Genomic DNA, 21,176 nt, shown 5'->3' on the forward strand with positions numbered 1-21,176 from the left:
GTCTGTCATAGTTGACGTGTACCTCTGATGAAAATTACAGGCCTCATCTTTTTAAGTGGGAGAACTTGCACAATTGGTGGCAGACTAAATACTTTTTTTCCCCACTGTATGCTGAGCACTTGTTGGCTGATTTTCCTTCACTCTGCGGTCTGACTCATCCCAAACCATCTCTATTGGGTTGAGGTCGGGGGATTGTGGGGGCCAGGTCATCTGATGCAGCACTCCATCACCCTCCTTCTTGGTAAAATAGCCCTTACACACCCTGGAGGTATGTTGGGTCATTGTCCTGTTGAAAAACAAATGATAGTCCCACTAAGCCCAAACCAGATGGGATGGCATATCGCTGTAGAATGCTGTGGTAGCCATGCTGGTTAAGTGTGCCTTGAATTCTAAATAAATCACAGACAGTGTCACCAGCAAAGCACCCCCACACCATAACACCTCCTCCTCCATGCTTTACGGTGGGAACTACACATGCGGAGATCATCCGTTAACCCACCCCGCGTCTCACAAAGACACGGCGGTTGGAACCAAAAATATCAAATTTAGACTCCAGACCAAAGGACACATTTCCACCGGTCTAACATCCATTGTTCGTGTTTCTTGGCCCAAGCAAGTCTCTTCTTCTTATTGGTGTCCTTTAGTAGTGGTTTCTTTGCAGCAATTCGACCATGAAGACCTGATTCACACAGTCCGCTCTGAACAGTTGATGTTGAGATGTGTCTGTTACTTTAACTTTGAGAAGCATTTATTTGGGCTGCAATTTGAGGCTGGTAACTCTAATGAACTTATCCTTTGCAGCAGAGGTAACTATGGGTCTTCCATTCCTGTGACGGTCCTCAAGAGAGCCAGTTTCATCATAGCGCTTGATGGTTTTTGCGACTGCACTTGAAGAAACTTTCAAAGTTCTTGAAATGTTCCGTATTGACTGACCTTCATGTCTTAAGGTAATGATGGACTGTCGTTTCTCTTTGCTTATTTGAGCTGTTCTTGCCATAATATGGACTTGGTCTTTTACCAAATAGGGCTATCTTCTGTATACCTTGCCACAACACAACTGATTGGCTCAAACACTTTAAGGAAAGAAATTCCACAAATTAACTTTTAAGAAGGCACACCTGTTAATTGAAATGCATTCCAGGTGACTACCTCATGAAGCTGGTTGAGAGAATGCCAAGAGTGTGCAAAGCTGTCATCAAGGCAAAGGGTGGCTATTTGAAGAATCTCAAATAGAAAATCTTTTTTGATTTGTTGAACACTTTTTTGGTTACTACATGATTTCTTATTTTCATAGTTTTGATGTCTTCACTATTATTCTACAACGTAGAAAACTGTAAAATTAAAGGAAAACCCTGGAATGAGTAGGAGTGTCCAAACTTTTGACTGGTACTGTATATATATAATTATTTCCTGCCTCAAGTGCCCCCTACGGGCTTGGGCCCGGGGGCTTCAGCCCCTGCATTAATCAGGCCCTCTTAGTGCATGGGCAGTGTATGTATCCAGCTTGACTGATGAGGGTACAGACTGAGGGAGGGAGATACTGAGGGAGGAGAGGAGGAAGAGAAGAGAGGAAGAGGGGGAGCGATGGAGAGAAGTGCTTAGGGAGAGAAGGTATAGATTGTGTAGAGGAGATGGTGTAGAACTGTACCTGATGGTGATGATTTCCCCAGGGCTAGCCCTGATGTTCCAGCTGCAGTTGATCCTGGAAGGGTACTGGAAGGGCCAGCCAGGGCTGGTGATCACTCCACTGGACGCCCTGATCTGCTCTACCACATCTCCACAGGCTGGACAGACACACACGGAGACAGACAGGCGTGCGCACACACAAACACAGGCACACAAATTAGCATTTAAAGTGATCATTTTGTTCGGTAGTTTTGAAAGTAGTGCTCACAAGCCAAAACGGGTCACCAAAGATTGTGTACCATCTTACATATGTGTATCATGTCATTGTTCTCGAACCCTGCAGTGTGTGCAAAAAGAGAGTAAAAAAAAAAAACTGATGTGCATGTGCTTGGACCCACCATGCAAACTCATTGGAAAATACTGGGCCGACCTGATCCCGCCTACCATTTTTACCTTGCAACCTAATTGGACATGATTCCACCTGCCAATAAACATTGTCCATCACGCTAGGTTGTTGTAGGCTACTGATTTTCTACCACCCTTTGTTGCATGGTCTGATCAGACTATGGGAAAATATAATAACATCTGAGGACCTTCAGAAAGAATTCACACCCCTTGACTTCTTCCACATTTGTTGTGTTACAAAGTGGGATTAAAATGTATTTAATTTTCATTTTTGGTCAACAATCTACACAAAATACTGAAAAAACAAATATATCTTGATTAGATAAGTTAGAAACATCTCTCTTAAGAGCTTTGCACACCTGGATTGTACAATGTTTGCCCATTATTATGTTTTAAATTCTTCAAGCTCTGTCAAGTTGGTTGTTTATAATTGCTAGACAGCCATTTTCAAGTCTTGCCATAGATTTTCTACACAGTGTACAAAACATTAAGAACACCTGCTCTTTCCATGACTTAAGCCCTATTTGCACGGGACTAGTATTACTATAGAACGTCGGTTATGTAATTATTACCCCAGCATGTCCGTTTTTCTAGTGGACGATTCGGACGGGATTAGTTTTACCAAACTGCCCCTGTAATTCTTTTTTTTCCTCATTCAACATTGACCGTTATGAAGGAAGCCTGGAGGCTCTTATAGGTGTGATCAGGAGACACGATCAATAAGGATTTTTAAGCCTTGAAACAATTGAGAAATAGATTGTGTATGTTCTCCATTCGGAGGACGAACAGGCAAGACAAAATATTAGTATTTTATTAGGGATGGCAGCAGCTACCCTTCCTGGGATGAAAACACATCAAGACACTTACAAACCAAAAGATAAAACAGTACATCATATAACATCGCTACTCCACTACACATCCACAACACAAAATACAAGATACCACCATACAACAATACCACAATGTTCATCTGTGGAGTGCGTATGCGTTTGTCTGGACCTGTATTACAAGATTTAGTTGAGCAAGGGGCCTAGACAGCTGCCCTGGGGAATTCCTCGAGAGGCTTCCATTAAAGAACACCCTCTGTGTACTGTTAGACAGGTAACTTTTTATCCACAACATAGCAGGGGGTGCAAAGCCATAACACATACGTTTTTTCAGCAGCAGACTACGATCGATAATGTCAAAAGCTGCACTGAAGTCTAACAAAACAGCCCCCACAATCTTTTTATTATCAATTTCTCTCAGGCAATCATCAGGCATTTGTGTAAGTGCTGTGCTTGTTGAATGTCTTTCCCTATAAGCGTGCTGAAAGTCTGTTGTCAATTTGTTTACTGTAAAATAGCATTGTATCTGGTCAAACACCATTTTTTCCAGATGTTTACTAAGGGTTGGTAACAGGCAGATTGGTCGGTGATTTGAGCCAGTAAATGGGGCTTTACTATTCTTAGGCCTCCTGTAGCTCAGTTGGTAGAGCATGGCACTTGCAACGCCAGGGTTGTGGGTTCAATTCCCCCGTTGTCAGACCCCGCTGGCTTATCATTGTTCATAGGCAACAAAAAAATGCACCTCTTCCACACTCACATTACGGAATGTAAAATTTGATCAGTTATACTTGTGTGGTGTCAGCGTTTGTTGCTGGCATGTCATGCCTTAGTTTGCTAATCTTGCCAAAGAAAAAAATCATTAAAAAGTAATTGGCTATGTCAGTGGGTTTTGTAATGAATGAGCCATCTGATTCAATGAATGATGGAGCTGAGCTTGCCTTTTTGCCAAAAAATTCATTTAAGGTGCTTCAGAGCTTTTTACTATCAATCATCTTTGTTTCATAGTATAATATATTTTTATTCAGTTTAGTCACATGATTTGATCAATTTGCAGTATGTTTGCCAATTGGTTGTGCAACCAGACATATTTGCCTCAGCCCTCTCAACCACACAATTTTTCAATTCTTCATCAATCCATGGGGATTTAACAGTTTTTACAGTCATTTTCTTAATGGGTGCACGCTTATTAGTAACTGGAATAACCAATTTCATAAATTTGTCAAGCGCAGCGTGTGGTTGCTACTCATTACACACCACAGACATACAAATATTATTTACATCAACAACATAGGAATCACTACAAAACGTATCGCATAACCTCGTATGACTTTGGTTTTCGTAGATATCAGTACTATATTGTGATCACAACATTCAATGAATCTGGATACTACTTTCAAGGAAATGTCTGCAGCATTAGTAAAGATGTGATCAATACATGTTGATGATTTCATGTGCTGTTTGTAACTACCCTGGTAGGTTGACTGATAACCTGAACCAGGTTGCAGGCACTGGTTACAGTTTGAAGCTTTTTCTTTACTGGGCAGCTTGATGAAAGCCAGTCAATATTGAAAATCACCCAGAAAATATACCTCTCTGTTGATATTACATACAGTGGGGAGAACAAGTATTTGATAGACTGCCGATTTTGCAGGTTTTCCTACTTACAAAGCATGTAGAGGTCTGTAATTTTTATCATAAGTACACTTCAACTGTGAGAGACAGAATCTAAAACAAAAATCCAGAAAATCACATTGTATGATTTTTAAGTAATTCATTTGCATTTTATTGCATGACATAAGTATTTGATACACCAGAAAAGCAGAACCTAATATTTGGTACAGAAACCTTTGTTTGCAATTACAGAGATCATACGTTTCCTGTAGGTCTTGACCAGGTTTGCACACACTGCAGCAGGGATTTTGGCCCACTCCTCCATACAGACCTTCTCCAGATCCTTCAGGTTTCGGGGCTGTCGCTGGGCAATACGGACTTTCAGCTCCCTCCAAAGATTTTCTATTGGGTTCAGGTCTGGAGACTGGCTAGGCCACTCCAGGACCTTGAGATGCGTCTTACGGAGCCACTCCTTAGTACAATTTTATCCCTGATGTCCTTACACTCAGTTGGTATAGCGTGGCACTTGCAATGCCAGGGTTGTGGATTCGATTCCCACGGGGGACCAGTACGAAAAAATGCATGAATGCTGAAATGACTAAAATGTAAAATGTATGCATTGCTACCACTGTATCAAAGGGTATTATCTATTATCCATCCTCCTTATAAAACATGTTTTGTTTCCAAAAGGTATCGAAATTGTCAACAAAAGTTACACCCATTGAGCAGCAATAATCACGTAGCCAGTTGTGAAGAGAAAGAATCCGGCTAAAGCGTACGATTCAAAGAGGGCACAGGGCCAGATATGATGGGTCTTTTATTAGTGTCTAGCAGAGAATCAATCAGCTCTTTAAAATCCTGTTCAGAGCTGCACTTCATGATGTCATTAAAACCCACATGGACTACGATGGAATCGATTCCCATGTCCTGGCGTAGAACATTCAGGAGCAGCTTAGTAATGTAATTTACTCGAGCTCCGGGATAGGACATTGTTTTTGCACCAGGATCAGTCACATTTCTTATCATGGAGCTGCCCAAATCACGGCTGGCGAGAAGGACGAGGAAATCCGCCCGCTTCCACACTTCACAGGACGGGCGACAGGCAGGATAACTTGAGCCCGTAGCTCCCTGTGCCTGGTGCAGGCCCGCCTGATCCAGAGTAGGGACGGAAGATTGCCAACGCCGACTTCGAAATCGTAGGGGAATGAGTAGGCACAGCGGCCGTAGACACAGGTACTCCAAGCAACGAAGGTGAAGATCAGGCTCCAGGGTGGCGAAACTATTAGTTGTTTGTATCCGCTCCGGGCCTGTCGGAGGGAGTTTAGCCAGCTTTACAGGAGGCCACTGTCATCAGATTCCACGGCTCGTGACATGCGACCATCGTTGATTTGCATGCTCCTCTTGCTTTGCTCCTTCGACTCCGCTATCAGATGGGGGAGGAGAGACAGGAGAAGGCTCCCCTGTCGAACGAACTCCGGGCAACACCAGCCAGTCGGATAACAACAAACGGCAAGGCAGAGATGCATCAAAACAAGCGCGAACACTGTCCAGCCACCGGCGTAGAAAAGGTCAACATTCCAATCTGCGTATTCCCAAGTTTCTTACGTAGGCTGGCGATCTGCTTGATCAAGGAAGCCACTTCAATCCTATAATCCTCGGCAAGCAAACAATTGCTACATTGGAACTCTGAGGGATCCAGTTTGTCCCGAAACAATGCGTAGTAGATACAGCTCCTACAGTACTGGAACCGTTCATTTACTTCTCCAGACAAAGAGGGCTCCATTGCAAAACTCATCTGGGACTAACTTTGTTAGCTTGATGGCTAGCTAGCTTAGCTGCTAGCTAAGGTAAGCAGCTCTGTTAAGCAGGATTCCGGGACAAGAAATAGCAATCCTAGCTGTTAAAAGCTAACCGTGTCAAGGAATCCATGCAAAAACAAGTTCAGTATTTATATCTAACGAAGATTGGTTATTTTTTTTGACAAAAACAACAAACCGAGTGTTTCCAGCATACAGTGTTCAGCTGCGCACTCTGATGACGTATTGAGGACTGTGCACCGGTACCGCTTCAGGGAGGAAGCAGAGAGCCCTTTGAAAGGGGTATGGTAGTAGGTGCCAGGCGCACCGGTTTGAGTCTGTCAAGAACTGCAACATTGCTGGATTTTTCACGCTCAACAGTTTTCTGTGTGTATCAAGAATGGTCCACCACCCAAAAGTGATCGAGCCAACTTGACACAACTGTGGGAAGCATTGGAGTCAACATGGGCCAGCATCCCTGTGGAATGCTTTTGACACCTTGTAGAGTCCACGCTTCGACGAATTGAGGCTGTTCTGAGGGCAAAAGGGGGTGCAACTCAATATTTGGAAGGTGTTCAGTGTATATTTGGCCTTGTGTTTTAGGTTATTGTACTGCTGAAAAGTGCATTCATCTCCCAGTGTCTGTTGGAAAGAAGACAACCAGGTTTTCCTTTAGGATTATGCCTGTGCTTAGCTGCATTCCGTGTCTTTCTATCCTAAAAAAAACTCCCTAGTAATTGCCGATGACAAGCATACCTATAACATGATGCAGACACCACCATGCTTGAAAATATGAAGAGTGGTCCTCAGTGATGTGTTGGACTTGCCCTAAACATTTCAGGACAAAAAGTTTATTGCTTCTCACATTTTTTGCAGTATTACTTAAGTGCCTTGTTGCAAACAGGATGCATGTTTTGGAATATTTTTTTTATTCTGTACAGGCTTCCTTTTCACTCTGTCATTTAGGTTAGTATGTGTAGTAACTACAATGTTGTTGATCCATCCTCAGTTCTCATATCACAACCATTAAACTCTGTAACTGTTAAAATCACCATTGGCCTCATTGTGAAATCCCTGAGCAGTTTCCTTCCTCTCCGGCAACTGAGTTAGGAAGGACGCATGTTTCTTTATTGTGGCTAGGTGTATTGATACACCATCCAAAGCCTAATTCATAACTTCACCATGCTCAAAAGGATAATCAGCGTCTGCTTTTTTTTATTGTTACACATCTACCAATCGGTGTCCTTCTTTGCGAGGTATTGAAAACCTCCCTGGTCTGTGTGGTTGAACCTGTGCTTGAAATTCACTACTCGATTGAGGAACCTTACAGAGATGGGGTAGTATTTCAAAAATCATGTTAACCACATATTATTGAAAACAGAATGAGTTTGCAACTTCTGTGATTTGTTAAGCCCATTTTTTATCCTGAACTTACTTAGGCTTGCCATAACAAATGGGGTTGAATACTTATGGACTTAAGACATTTCAGCTTTTCATTTTTTGATTAATTTCTAGAAACAAAATTCCACTTTGACATTATGGGGTATTGTCTGTAGATCAGTGAAACAAAATCTCAATATAATACATTTTTAAATTCAGGCTGTAACAACAAAATGTGGAAAAAGTAAAGGTGTGTGAATACTTTCTGAAGGCACTGTATAGGCTAAAATAAAATATTATTTATTCAAAAAATGTATTATCCTCGTTTTTCATTAGGCTAGATGCCACAACCACCAGAGAGTTTCTGACAGGGAAAAATAAATAAAATCAGCCTCAAAATAATTTCCCTACTCCAATAGATATTGATGTGTGCAGCTATGGAAATACAATTTATGCTCACTGTCAATTTTTTTGTAATTGTTGGGTAATAATATACATTTGTTGGCCTACTGTGGGTTAAAACGCTAAGAAAAGGTTCAAAACGGGAGGTAAAAAAAAGACAGAAGTCGTTTTCAGGCCTCCGTAACGCCGCTTAATGTGCATTGGAAGAGTGCACAGCAAGACAAGAGAGTAGGCCTATCCCACTCCCGACTAAAAACACAGTACTAACTCACCACTGACACACTAAATGCTATTTCAATGTCTTCCATTTCTAGTGTCCCGAGGGTATAGGAAATGAACAGTGTTCTGTTCATGCAAAAAGGCTATTCTGAAAGTCTGCTGTGGGCAACAAATGTACTGTTTGGTTCTTCGCAGACAAAAACAAGGGCTGAGTTACTGCCTACATTACGAGCTCAGAGATAAATGATAAATCATGTGATCTAGGCTAACCCAACTTACCATTAGAAATCCCTGATACGTAAACGTTCTCGTTGTGCTCCGAGCAAACTGCATTTCCTAGAAAAGATAAGACAAAAAATGTAAAGGTTATTTTTCTAACGAATGATTGTGGGATCACGAGATGGAGCTTTGGACTAATCTTTTGTGTAAACATGATGTGGAAATTGGGCTTATTCATAACTCTGGCCCCTCTGAGGCAAATGTAAATGTTGAGCTATTTAATCAATGAAACCCAAGACTGACCACGATCAACAGGCAACTGAAATTACATCTGTAGTCTTGCAGCAGGAGAATTTGAGCTTTGAGAAAGTGTGTAGGCTAATGTATATGGGAACATGAGGCAGTTAGGGAGGACGATTACACTAGCCCAAAATGTCACACGTAAACAGTCAACAACTGAGTGGTAAAGAGTGGAAAGTGGAAAACTAACTAGGCTTAACATTCTTGCAGGTTACGAGGATCAAACAAAATGAAGAAAAAATACATGACTGAAATAATTAAATCTACATACCTATAGAAATACGTATGACTGAACAGGCTAGGCTAATGGAAGACTTGTTATTAGCCAAGCTTAGGCCGTTTAGGCAATGGTCGGGTGTGTGTATTATTATTATTTTATTTTTCTTTCTTGGGGGTAGATTAGCTTTAATATTGCAGATAGATTGTAACTTCCATCAATGTAATTGTCTGCATCACTTCCAATCCCCTATATGTTTTTTCTCTCGCATATACAGTATCTCACAAAAGTGAGTACACCCCTCACATTTTTTTAAATATTGGAGTATATCTTTTCATGTGACAACACTGAAGAAATGACACTTTGCTACAATATAAAGTAGTGAGTGTACAGCTTGTATAACAGTGTACATTTGCTGTCCCCTCAAAATAACTCAACACACAGCCATTAATGTCTAAACCGCTGGCAACAAAAGTGAGTACACCCCTAAGTGAAAATGTCCAAAATGGGCCCAATTATCCATTTTCGTTCCCCGGTGTCATGTGACTCGTTAGTGTTACAAGGTCTCAGGTGTGAATGGGGTGCAGGTGTGTATACATTTGGTGTCATCGCTCTCACACTCCCTCATACTGGTCACTGGAAGTTCAACATGGCACCTCATGGCAAAGAACTCTCTGAGGATCTGAAAAAAATAATTGTTGCTCTACATAAAGATGGTCTGGGCTATAAGAAGATTGCCAAGACCCTGAAACTGAGCTGCAGCACGGTGGCCAAGACCATATAGCGGTTTAACAGGACAGGTTCCACTCAGAACATGCCTCGCCATGGTCGACCAAAGAAGGGGTGGGGGGTCAGCCTTTCAGTGCTCAGACCATACGCCGCACACTGCATCAAATTGGTCTGCATGGCTGTCGTCCCAGAAGGAAGCCTCTTCTAAAGATGATGCACAAGAAAGCCCGCAAACAGTTTGCTGAAGACAAGCAGACTAAGAACATGGATTACTGGAACCATGTCCTGTGGTCTGATGAGACCAAAATAAACGTATTTGGTTCAGATGGTGTCAAGCGTGTGTGGCGACAACCAGGTGAGGAGTACAAAGACAAGTGTGTCTTGCCTACAGTCAAGCATGGTGGTGGGAGTGTCATGGTCTGGGGCTGCATGAGTGCTGCCGGCACTGGGGAGCTACAGTTCATTGAGGGAACCATGAATGCCAACATGTACTGTGACATACTGAATCAGAGCATGATCACCTCCCTTCGGAGACTGGGCCGCAGGGCAGTATTCCAACATGATAACGACCCCAAACACACCTCCAAGATGACCACTGCCTTGCTAAAGAAGCTGAGGGTAAAGGTGATGGACTGGCCAAGCATGTCTCCAGACCTAAACCCTATTGAGCATCTGTGGGGCATCCTCAAACGGAAGGTGGAAGAGTGCAAGGTCTCTAACATCCACCAGCTCCGTGATGTCGTCATAGAGGAGTGGAAGAGGACTCCAGTGGCAACCTGTGAAGCTCTGGTGAACTCCATGCCCAAGAGGGTTAAGGCAGTGCTGGAAAATGATGGTGGCCACACAAAATATTGACACTTTGGACCCAATTTGGACATTTTCACTTAGGGGTGTACTCACTTTTGTTGCCAGCGGTTTAGACATTAATGGCTGTGTGTTGTGTTATTTTGAGGGGACAGCAAATGTACACTGTTATACAAGCTGTACACTCACTACTTTACATTGTAGCAAAGTGTCATTTCTTCAGTGTTGTCACATGAAAAGATATACTCAAATATTTACAAAAATGTGAGGGGTGTACTCACTTTTGTGAGATACTGTATATACAAACACACACAAATATATATATATATATATATATATATATATATATATATATATACATACATACACACGTTGGGTGTGTGTTGCTGTGAGTGAGCATTAGAACAGTTATGAGGGAGCATCAATAATCTTCAGACAAACCCTCCAACATGTCCCAACAAAGGAAACAATGTTGTTAAACGACTAGTTTGACTACAGAACCAATGCTCCTTCCCTGAGGTAGCCTAGGAACTGATTAACCCTTTGACTAGACAAACTACTTAGAGGTATTAGCCTATGGCATACTATTCAATCAACTCTTTGAACTAAGGCTAGCCACTAGGCCTACATGACCATTATCGATGGTAGTGAGAAAAAACAACAACTCAGTAGGCATATTGCATTCATTTGTTAGTTGGGTTGCAATAAAATGCAAATAAATTCCTTAAAAATCATACAATGTGATTTTCTGGATTTTTGTTTTAGATTCCGTCTCTCACAGTGGAAGTGTACCTATGATAAAAATGACAGACCTCTACATGCTTTGTAAGTAGGAAAACCTGCAAAATCGGCAGTGTATCAAATACTTGTTCTCCCCACTGTATATTCATATATTATAGTACCTAACATCCGATTTGGATGGTCAACGAGTATACAGTATCAAGTAGTATGGAGCTGCGGCTCGGAGTATTTTTTCTTCATCCTATGTAATGTATTCTCAGTAAATTTGGTGTTTTTTTTCCCCCTCAGTTCAGAGAAATTAGTAAATGAAGATGTTGGGTTTATGTCCCATCCTACATCCTGATATTACCAGGTGCTGTTCCTGTTATTAGATGATACTTTAAAGAATGATCCCTTTTCTTAAAAGTACATATTGGTTTTCTTACCCTGTAAACAGTCCACGGACCAGGTATGACAGCAGCCCATGCTATGCAATTGGGGTGAACTATCCCTTTAACAATGGGGGAGATCTTTAAAATGGGGCATAAACCCAACAACTTCAATTACTAATTTCTCTGAACTGAGGGGGAAAAAACACCAAATTCACTGAGAATACATTACATAGAAGCAATACTCCGAGCCGCAGCTTCATACTACTTTTCAACCATAGAGAACTGGTACTATATCCTTGTTGTTGGGGTGGAATTGGCGTAAGATGTGGAGGGTCCATGGATGGCTTTTGACCACTTCTTTGGATTCCTAATATCTAACTCATTGTTAGAAAAATGTTAGGTACTATAATTACTTAATATTATATGAATCCTATAAATTAAAATGGCCAATTTGGGTGCAATCAATCAGCTTAATTTCACAGAGATCAAATTATATTTCAACAAAATAATGTTTCCGGAATGCTTATCTTATCTGTTTCTAACTACAGAAACGATTCCAGAACAATCTGAGATTATGGGTGTGGATTTAAATGCAAATGTAATAGCTGCCTTTCACATGGGCTGAAATAACAGCTCAACTAATTAGAAAGGTGACAAACCCCATTGAGACCTGGTGCTGCTGATCAATATTTAAAAGTAACCCATCCAATGACAATCAAATCAAATGTTATGTCACATGCGGCGAATACAAGGTGCGCAGACTTTACTGTGAAATGCTTGCTTAGGGGTCCTGCCAAATGATGCAGTGTTTTTTTGTTATCCAGGTTTCTCATTAAGATCAAAATCTATTTTTCCAAGAGAGACCTGGTCCAACCAAGACAGCAGCAGGGGGGAACAATGTTTGAGACAAATATCAGACATAACAACTTATAAACATAGACAATATAAAACGTAAATAAACACATACAGATGAAGTCAGAAGTTTGCATACACCTTCGCCACATACATTTAAACTCAGTTTTTCACAATTCCTGACATTTAATCCTAGTAAAAATTCCCTGTTTTAGGTCAGTTAGGATCACCACTTTATTTTAAGAATGTGAAATGTCAGAATAATTGTAAAGATAAATATTTTTTTCCAGCTTTAAAAAAGGAAACTGGTTTTTGGTAACTTTCTCATTATAAAAACAGCGATGGTGAGATTCAAATGGTGAGATTAATGCTACCGCTATTCATGGCTTTATTATATGTCCCTGTGTCGACCACATAGGCTACAGAAAAATCACCATGCATGCATCCAATCTATTTAGTCAGGCAATGTCCACATTATTCTCACATATTTTAGAATGTAATAATGATAGTGAAATTATTATTACATTCTTTCAATGCATTGGCAAGGCCTAAAAAGTATTATTCTTAAAGTGGTAATGGCTACTTTTTGCATGCTTTGGGGGGATTCCATATTATGTACAATTATATAAATTACAATGAAGTGCTTGAAAAATTCAGTGAAAGTCCTTGAATTTGACTTGCCATGTCTTTATGAACCCTGCTTAAAGGATGTATAGTCCTAGGCCTATGTTGTTGTATAGGTGGAGTTATGGCCAATTTGCATATATTCACTTTTTTTCCTTCTAAGTACACATGTGGAACGGCATGAAAATCCTTTAAATTTTTGTTTCAAACCATTTAGAAATGTTGATCCAAATGTGACACACTGGCCCAATTATTTATAGAAAGACCCACAAATGTCATTCTCTTCATGGTGATGTACAAAGGTAGAAAAATGTAATATCCTCCTTTGCGTGTTTGGGTATTATTCTACACACTGGCTATCATTCTAATGAGCTCGGCCCCCAAACAAGACCAGATTTGGTTGGTCCAGACCGGACCAAATATCTGCCAATCTTAGACGTGACTATGTTCCACAAGTTTGGACATCACAGTATAGCAGAGTAGAGTACAGCACAGAAGAGTATAGTTCAGTACAGCAGAGTATAGTTTAGTACAGCAGGGTCACATTAGCTTTCAGAAATCTGCATTTTAAAAACGCAGACCATAAAAAAGTCGATATTAAAAGTCAACAGTGTTTTTTTGCTTCAATAGAGTGATCAGGGGCGTGCAACTATGGTTTATCATCACAAAAATAAATTAATGCCAAACATTCGGCAGAAAATGGCTTCATTTTCATCAGATGACAACAGAAGTGCAACGCTACTTGACTAGCAGCCACACAAGTCAATTAGCTTACAATGAAAAAGCTAGGTATTCTTTTGCAAAACGAAGCACGTGCATCATATTTCTAATGTTTATCATAGAATGAATGTAGCCATCTATATTCCCTAATGTTTTGCTTGAAGATAATCTTGCATTTTAAAGGAGAAAAATACACAGAAAATTAGCTACACATCAGTCAGAATGCTGTCTGCTGATAGAATGCCCGTTCGTGAATACGTGAATTTGCTTAGTCTGACGACGACAGCACAGATTTCTCATCCGAGTGGAGAAGTGCAACTGAAGCACAACATTTGTCTGAAGCAGATATTACAATAAGAAGCAGTTTAGATGTGCGTTTAAAAAACACAGCAAGATGTGTTTTATTTTTTATTTTATTTTAAATATGCAGAATTCTGTGTTAACGCGACCCCTGGTACTGTAGAGTACTGTAAAGAGTAGCGTATAGTTCAGTAGAGTACAGAAAAGTAGAATCAAGTACAGTATATTATATTATACTGTACCCTACTCATTTGTGCTCTACTGTACCATACTCTAATGCAACTGTGGTTTGGGACAAATAGGATTCCCCCATTGTGGCCAATTCAATTGAAGTCATTCTGTTGCAGATTTTTCGGTCACTGTTACCGATTTGGTAATACAACTCAAACAAAATTGTTCTCAGTTAAAACACTAACTAAATGGTAGGTCTATCTATACTTGTTACTTGCATGAACTTTCATAATTCTCCCTCATGCGGGAGAGAAATTAGAAAATATCTTAAAGATATGTGGGTTTTTCGAAAGCGATGGGGGGGAAATCGATACAGTTACATATCGCAATATTATTAAGGACTATATTATATCGATACCATGACTCAGACTATCGATTTGTTTAAAAAAATAAGTTGCCAGGTAGCGTTAGCACTAGTTGGCTGTACCTGCACTGAAACTCATATACTTCTTATCCTATAACTTCCTCTACATCTTTTTGAATAGTGTGCCAACATGTTTCTAGCACTTTTATTTCCATGACTGATCAAAACTAATTTTCTCATCTCTCTGCAGCAGACATATACAGTGCATTCGGAAAGTATTCAGACCCTTTGACTTTTCCACATTTTGTTACGTTACACCCTTCTTCTAAAATTGATTAAATTGTTTTTTTCCCCCTCATCAATCTACACACTATACCCCATAATGACAAAGTAAAAACACATTTTTAGAAATTTTTGCAAACTTATTAAAAATAAAAAAGGGAAATATCACATTTACATAGTCTGATGGCCTTGAGATAGAAGCAGTTTTTCAGTCTCTCTGTCCCAGCTTTGATGCACCTGTACTGACCTTGCCTTCTGGATGATAGTGGGGTGAATAGGCCGTGGCGCGGGTGGTTGATGGCCTTCCTGTGACATCGGGTGCTGTAGGTGTCCTGGAGGGCAGGCGGTGTGCCCCCGGTGATGCGTTTGGCAGAACCTGCGAGGCCGAAGTTAATTGTGCATCTGTAAAATTTGTGAGGGTAGCAAAAAATGATTCAGCTTAGGTGAAGAGGCGCTGTTGCGCCTTCTTCAACACACTGTCTGTGTGGGTGGACCAGTTCAGATTGTCAGTGATGTGTATGCAGAGGAACATGAAGCTTTTCACTTTCTCCACTGCGGTCCCGTCGATGTGGATGGGGGCGTGCTCCCTCTGCTATCTCCTGAAGTCCGATCAGCTCCTTCGTTTTGTTGACGTTGAGGGAGAGGTAATTTTCCTGGCACCACTCCGCCAGGGCCCTCACTTCTTCCCTGTAAACTGTCTCGTCATTGTTGGTAATCAGGCCTACTACTGTTGTGTCGTCTGCAAACTTGATGATTGAGTTGGAGGCGTGCGTAGCCATGCAGTCATGGGTGAACAGGGAGTACAGGAGGGGGCTGAGCACGCACCCTTGTGAGGCCCCTGTGTTGAGGATCAGCGAAATGGAGGTGTTGTTTCCTACCTTCACCACCTGGGGGCAGCCCATCAGGAAGTCCAGGACCCAGTTGAACAGGGCGGGGTTCAGACCCAGGGCCCCGAGCTTAATGATGAGCTTGGAGGTTACTATGGTGTTGAAGGCTGAGCTATAGTCAATGAACAGCTTTCTGACAAAGGTATTCCTCTTGTCCAGATGGGATAGGGCAGTGTGCAGTGCGATGGCGATTGCATCGTCTGTGGATCTACCTTGCTTTCTCAGGTACAGCAACAATGGTGGACATCTTGAAGCAAGTGGGGACAGCAGACTGGGATAGAGAGAGATTGAATATGTCCGTAAACACTCCAGCCAGCTGGGCTGCGCATGCTCTGAGGACACGGCTAGGGATGCCGTCTGGGCCGGCAGCATTGCATGGGTTAACAGGTTTAAATGTCTTACTCACGTCGGCCACGGAGAACGAGAACCCACAGTCCTTGGGAGCGGGCCACGTCGGTGGCACTGTGTTATCCTCAAAGCGGGCGAAGAAGTAGTTTAGCTTGTCCGGGAGCAAGACGTCGGTGTCCGCGACGTGGCTGGTTTTCCCTTTGCAATCCGTGATTGTCTGTAGACCCTGCCACATATGTCTCGTGTCTGAGCCATTGAATTGCGACTCCACTTTGTCTCTGTGCTGACGTTTTGCCTGTTTGATTGCCTTATGGAGGGAATAACTACACCGTTTTTATTAGACCATAGTCCCAGTCACCTTGCCATGGTTAAATGCGGTGGTTCACGCTTTCAGTTTTGCGCGAAATGCTGCCATCTATCCACGGTTTCTGGTTTGGGTAGGTTTTAATAGTCACCGTGGGAACAACATCCCCTATACACTTCCTGATTAACTCATTCACCGTGTCCGTGTATACGTCATGTTATTCTCAGAGGCTACCCGGAACATATCCCAGTCCGCGTGTTCAAAACAATCTTGAAGCATGGATTCTGACTGGTCAGACCAGCGTTGAATAGACCTTAGCACGGGTACTTCCTGTTTGAGTTTCTGCCTATAGGAAGGGAGGAGCAAAATGGAGTCATGATCTAATTTGCCGAAGGGAGGGCTTTGTAGGCATCTCGAAAAGGCGAGTAGCAGTGGTCTAGTGTTTTTCCCAAGCGAGTAATACAGTCAATGTGTTGATAGAACTTTGGTAGCGTTTTCCTCAAATTTGCTTTGTTAAAATCCCCAGCTACAATAAATGCGGCCTCAGGATCAGACCAGAGAATCTTGTTTCTCATGGTCTGAGAGTCATTTAGGTGCCTTTTGGCACAGAGATGGTTGTCCTTCTGGAAGGTTCTGCCATCTCCACAGAGGAACTCTGGAGCTCTGTCAGAGTGACCATCGGGTTCTTGGTCACCTCCCTGACCAAGGCCCTTCTCCTCCGATTGCTCAGTTTGGCCAGCTCTTGGAAGAGTCTTGGTGGTTCCAAACTTCTTCCATTTAAGAATGATGGAGACCACTGTGTTCTTGGGGACCTTCAAAGCTGCCATTTTTTGGTACCCTTCCCCAGATCTGTGCCTCGACACAATCCTGTCTCGGAGCTCTACGGACAATTCCTTCGACCTCATGGCTTGGTTTTTGCTCTGACATGCACTGTCAACTGTGGGACCTTAAATAAACAGGTGTGTGCCTTTCCAAATCATGTCCAATCAATTGAATTTACCACAGGCACCTGAGCTCAAGTCTCATAGCAAAGGGTCTGAATACTTATGTAAATACGGTATTTCTGTTTTTATTTGTAATACATTTGCAAAAAAATCTGGTTTTGCTTTGTCATTATGGGGTATTCTGTGTAGATTGATGATTGAAAAATTATCTAATCCATTTTAGAATAAGGCTGTAAAATGTGGAAAAGGTCAAGGGGTCTGAATACTTTCCGAATGCAATGTAGTGAGCAATATGTTTGGAACATCAAATCGCAAGAAAATCCCAGTATCGAATCGCAATACATATAGAATTGTGAGAATCTCCCCAAAAATATACTCTTAGCTTTCATTTGACACCAAATGTGATATGCTCCTATAAACCTCACGTTACATTTTAGTCATTTAGCAGACACTCTTATCCAGAGCAACTTACAGCATACATATTCATACTGGTCACCCATGGGAATCGAACCCACAACCCTGGCGTTCCAAGCGCCAGGCTCTACCAACTGAGTTACACTGGACTACGTTGGTGTTCATGGGTCATTTTAGATGGAAATGAACATATCCTGCTGTGTGCTTGAGTGGCTGTGGTATAGATTGTATGCGAGTTGTAACAAATATTTAGTTATTATAAAATACTTACCAGTGAATATGAGGAGGACCATGTGTAGAGATATCCATGATGAGATCCCATTTGAGCCCAAAGTGTAGTAGGCCATTATAGCTAATGAACTAGGCCTAATATATTTGTTGCTACTTTGTTACAATGTTCCCAAAAATGTAACTAAGCAAGCTCTTCTTTGGTGTCCCGAAATCACTTAAGCAGTGACAAAAACAAAATAAACAAATGAGATTGCTTTGATTTAAAGATATTCTAACTAACGTTTACCAATTCCTTTCTGGCCAGACAACACACTGATTTTCAATCAATTATACAGCCAATACAGATGAAGTTATCTTGCTAGCTTGATGACAATGAAGAAACAATAGCTGTCTTGACAAAATACTGCAATCAAACGGTTAAACACAACAGTGCGTTGTAACTGGCTAGTTATCTAGCGTAACAACAAAAGAGCGACATTGAATTTTAGATAACCAAACTGCTAGCTAACGATTACTCTAACGTAAGCTATCTATCTATTCCTAGCCAATATTAATCCATCTTCACATTACATGTGTAGATATATGTCTGAGTGGCGCTCCATCTCCTAGTATGATAAGCGTTGTGTTATGCATTGTGCCAGAACAGAGGAAAATACAAAGGCATTGCTAGCAATACAGTCAACTCCACCGTTAACTAACTAGCTCCTTGAACTCCCCTTTGTGTTAGCTAGCTAGCTAACGTTAGTGATCAACGCTAACGTTAGCTATCGTTAACAAAGCTAGCTAGCTGCGTTAGCACAATTACGTTTCATTACCAACATTGAAATCGAACATAAATATGTCACCATATATAAACTAAAAAAACAACAACAATATAACCGAAAGAAAACTGTTACCTAAAAAACAAACGAGCGTTGCAACCCGCTCTTCTCCTGTTTTACGCCTCCACAGCCTCGCAAATGCTAAATACAAGCTAGCCTGCTAACGTTAGCTAGCTTCCAAAGCAATGGCAGAACGGAACGAAAATATTATTGAGGTATCGTTTAAATGTCACTTCACTGTCTTCTTCTAGTGAAGGTGGCGAAAATGTTCCTTCAGAGTTTCATCATCATTGAAAATGTTAAAGCATGAGCCCCTAACACTACGGGCTCTAAACTGTTTGTAACAGTACATCCCGTGTAGCCACAACTACCTATGCATTGGCTGAATGTTGTTACAGCCGGGGTATCATTATCATCAGCGTCGTCGTCTTCTTCTTCTTCTTCATCTTGTGCGTTTCCGGCAAACTAAACTATGTATTGCGTATTGCTGCCTTCCTCAGGTCGGAGTGCGAATTACACATTTAAATATCTAAACGCATCACCCGTAGGTGCAGGCCGGTAGAACAGAGAAACGACAACAGCTTCCTTGCTATTTCGCTCTGCCTGTCATTTGAGGCCAAAATTGTTACAAGCTAAAATGTGGTTACACCCGACTCAGCCAGGTATGAAAAATAAAATAGTATGAAAAATAAAAAAATTATGTATGCACTCACTAACTGTAAGTCGCTCTGGATAAGAGCGTCTGCTAAATGACTAAAATGTAAATGTAAACAAAATATTTGAAATATCTCAATCAAATTTTATTGGTCACATACACATATTTAGCAGATGTTACTGCAGGTGTAGCGAAATGCTTGTGTTCCTAGCTCCAACAGTGCAGTAGTATCTAACAATTCACAATAATACACACAAATCTAAAAGTAAAAGAATGGAATTAAGAAATATATTAATATCAGGATGAGCGATGTCTGAGTGGCATTGACTAAAATACAGTAGAAAATAATACAGTATATACATATGAGATGAGTAAAGCAGTATGTAAACATTATTAAAGTGACTAGTGTTCCATTATTAAAGTGGCCAGTGATTCCATGTCTATGTATATAGGGCAGCAGCCTCTAAGGTGCAGTGTTGAGTAACCGGGTGGAGGCCGGCTAGTGATGGCTATTTAACAGTCTGATGGCCTTGAGATAGAAGCTGTTTTTCAGTCTCAGCTTTGATGCACCTGTACCGACCTTGCCTTCTGGATGATAGCGGGGTGAACAGGCCGTGGCTCAGGTGGTTGATGTCCTGGCCTTCCTGATGGCCAGGACATGATGATCTTTTTGGCCTTCCTGTGACATCGGGTGCTGTAGGTGTCCTGGAGGGCAGCCAGTGTGCCCCTGGTGATGAGTTGGGCAGAACGCACCATCATCTGGAAAGCCCTGTGTTTGCGGGTGGTGCAGGTGCCGTACCAGGCGGTGATACAGCCCGACAGAATGTTCTCAATTGTACATCTGTAAAAGTTTGTGAGGGTCTTAAGGGCCAAGCTGAATTTCTTCAGCCTCCTGAGGTTGAAGAGGTGCTGTTGTGCCTTCTTCACCACACTGTCTGTGTGGGTATCTATTTACTACTGTGAAGTGGGTCCAATTAAATGAGAGAGGGACGAATGGTAGCCTATCCTAATTTGTTGTAGGCCTATAGGCTATTTTGCGAATATGAAACCATCACAGTCAGAAAAGGTGAGGAATTTATTCTGCAATGATCATTGAAATTAAATAAATAATAGGAAATAGATGCCTATTTCTAATTATTTTAGAATGCAAAGATAAAATAAATAGATTTGAACTCTTCTCACTAACAGCAAATGATTGCATCTTGTTATTATATTTAGCTACCTGTTTTTTGTTACGAATAAGAGTGTCATCAAATATTCTTGCACAAGGCTACTAAAAAGGCTACCCTTTCCTTCTTGCAATGCAATACTTCAACCACTGTGCATATGCATGATCTGAAGTTTGCGGGAGGATAAGCACATTCTCACGTCAAGTAATTTCTTTATAAATTCCCAATTTTGTGTGAAAACTGGCGCATGCATGTTTTGGGGCATATTTTGTGCGTACGCAACGTTTATAAATGAGGCCTCTGATACCTACTGACCTTCCTCACAGAATTCTGGATAGAGAAAAACTGCCTTCCCCGCTCCTCTCTATCTCACTCACGTTACCGCTCCTGGGTTAACCCCTCTACTATGATGCTTCTACATTCCATCCCCCCTAATGGGACCA

General features: G+C 41.4%; 1 protein-coding gene across 2 annotated transcripts in view; it reads right to left on the reverse strand.

Annotated features, from left to right (window-relative positions):
* Window positions 1-19,326, reverse strand: part of LOC121585938 (low-density lipoprotein receptor-related protein 12) — a 34,463-nt gene extending 15,137 nt beyond the window's left edge. The window contains exons 1-4 of one of the 2 annotated variants that reach the window (XM_041902290.2): window positions 18,985-19,326; window positions 18,129-18,302; window positions 8,546-8,602; window positions 1,649-1,784 (exon numbers count right to left, since the gene is read on the reverse strand). In XM_041902290.2, coding sequence (XP_041758224.1) covers window positions 1,649-1,784; window positions 8,546-8,602; window positions 18,129-18,204 — 269 coding nt within the window. In that variant the 5' untranslated portion in view covers window positions 18,205-18,302; window positions 18,985-19,326. Of the gene's footprint in view, window positions 1-1,648; window positions 1,785-8,541; window positions 8,603-18,128; window positions 18,303-18,984 lie in introns of those variants that run through there. The other variant, XM_045226137.1, reaches the window with a different exon arrangement.
* Window positions 19,327-21,176: the final 1,850 nt, after the last annotated feature.

Source organism: Coregonus clupeaformis, chromosome 17 (genome assembly GCF_020615455.1).
Source record: "Coregonus clupeaformis isolate EN_2021a chromosome 17, ASM2061545v1, whole genome shotgun sequence".
Classification (NCBI taxonomy): Eukaryota; Metazoa; Chordata; class Actinopteri; order Salmoniformes; family Salmonidae; genus Coregonus; species Coregonus clupeaformis.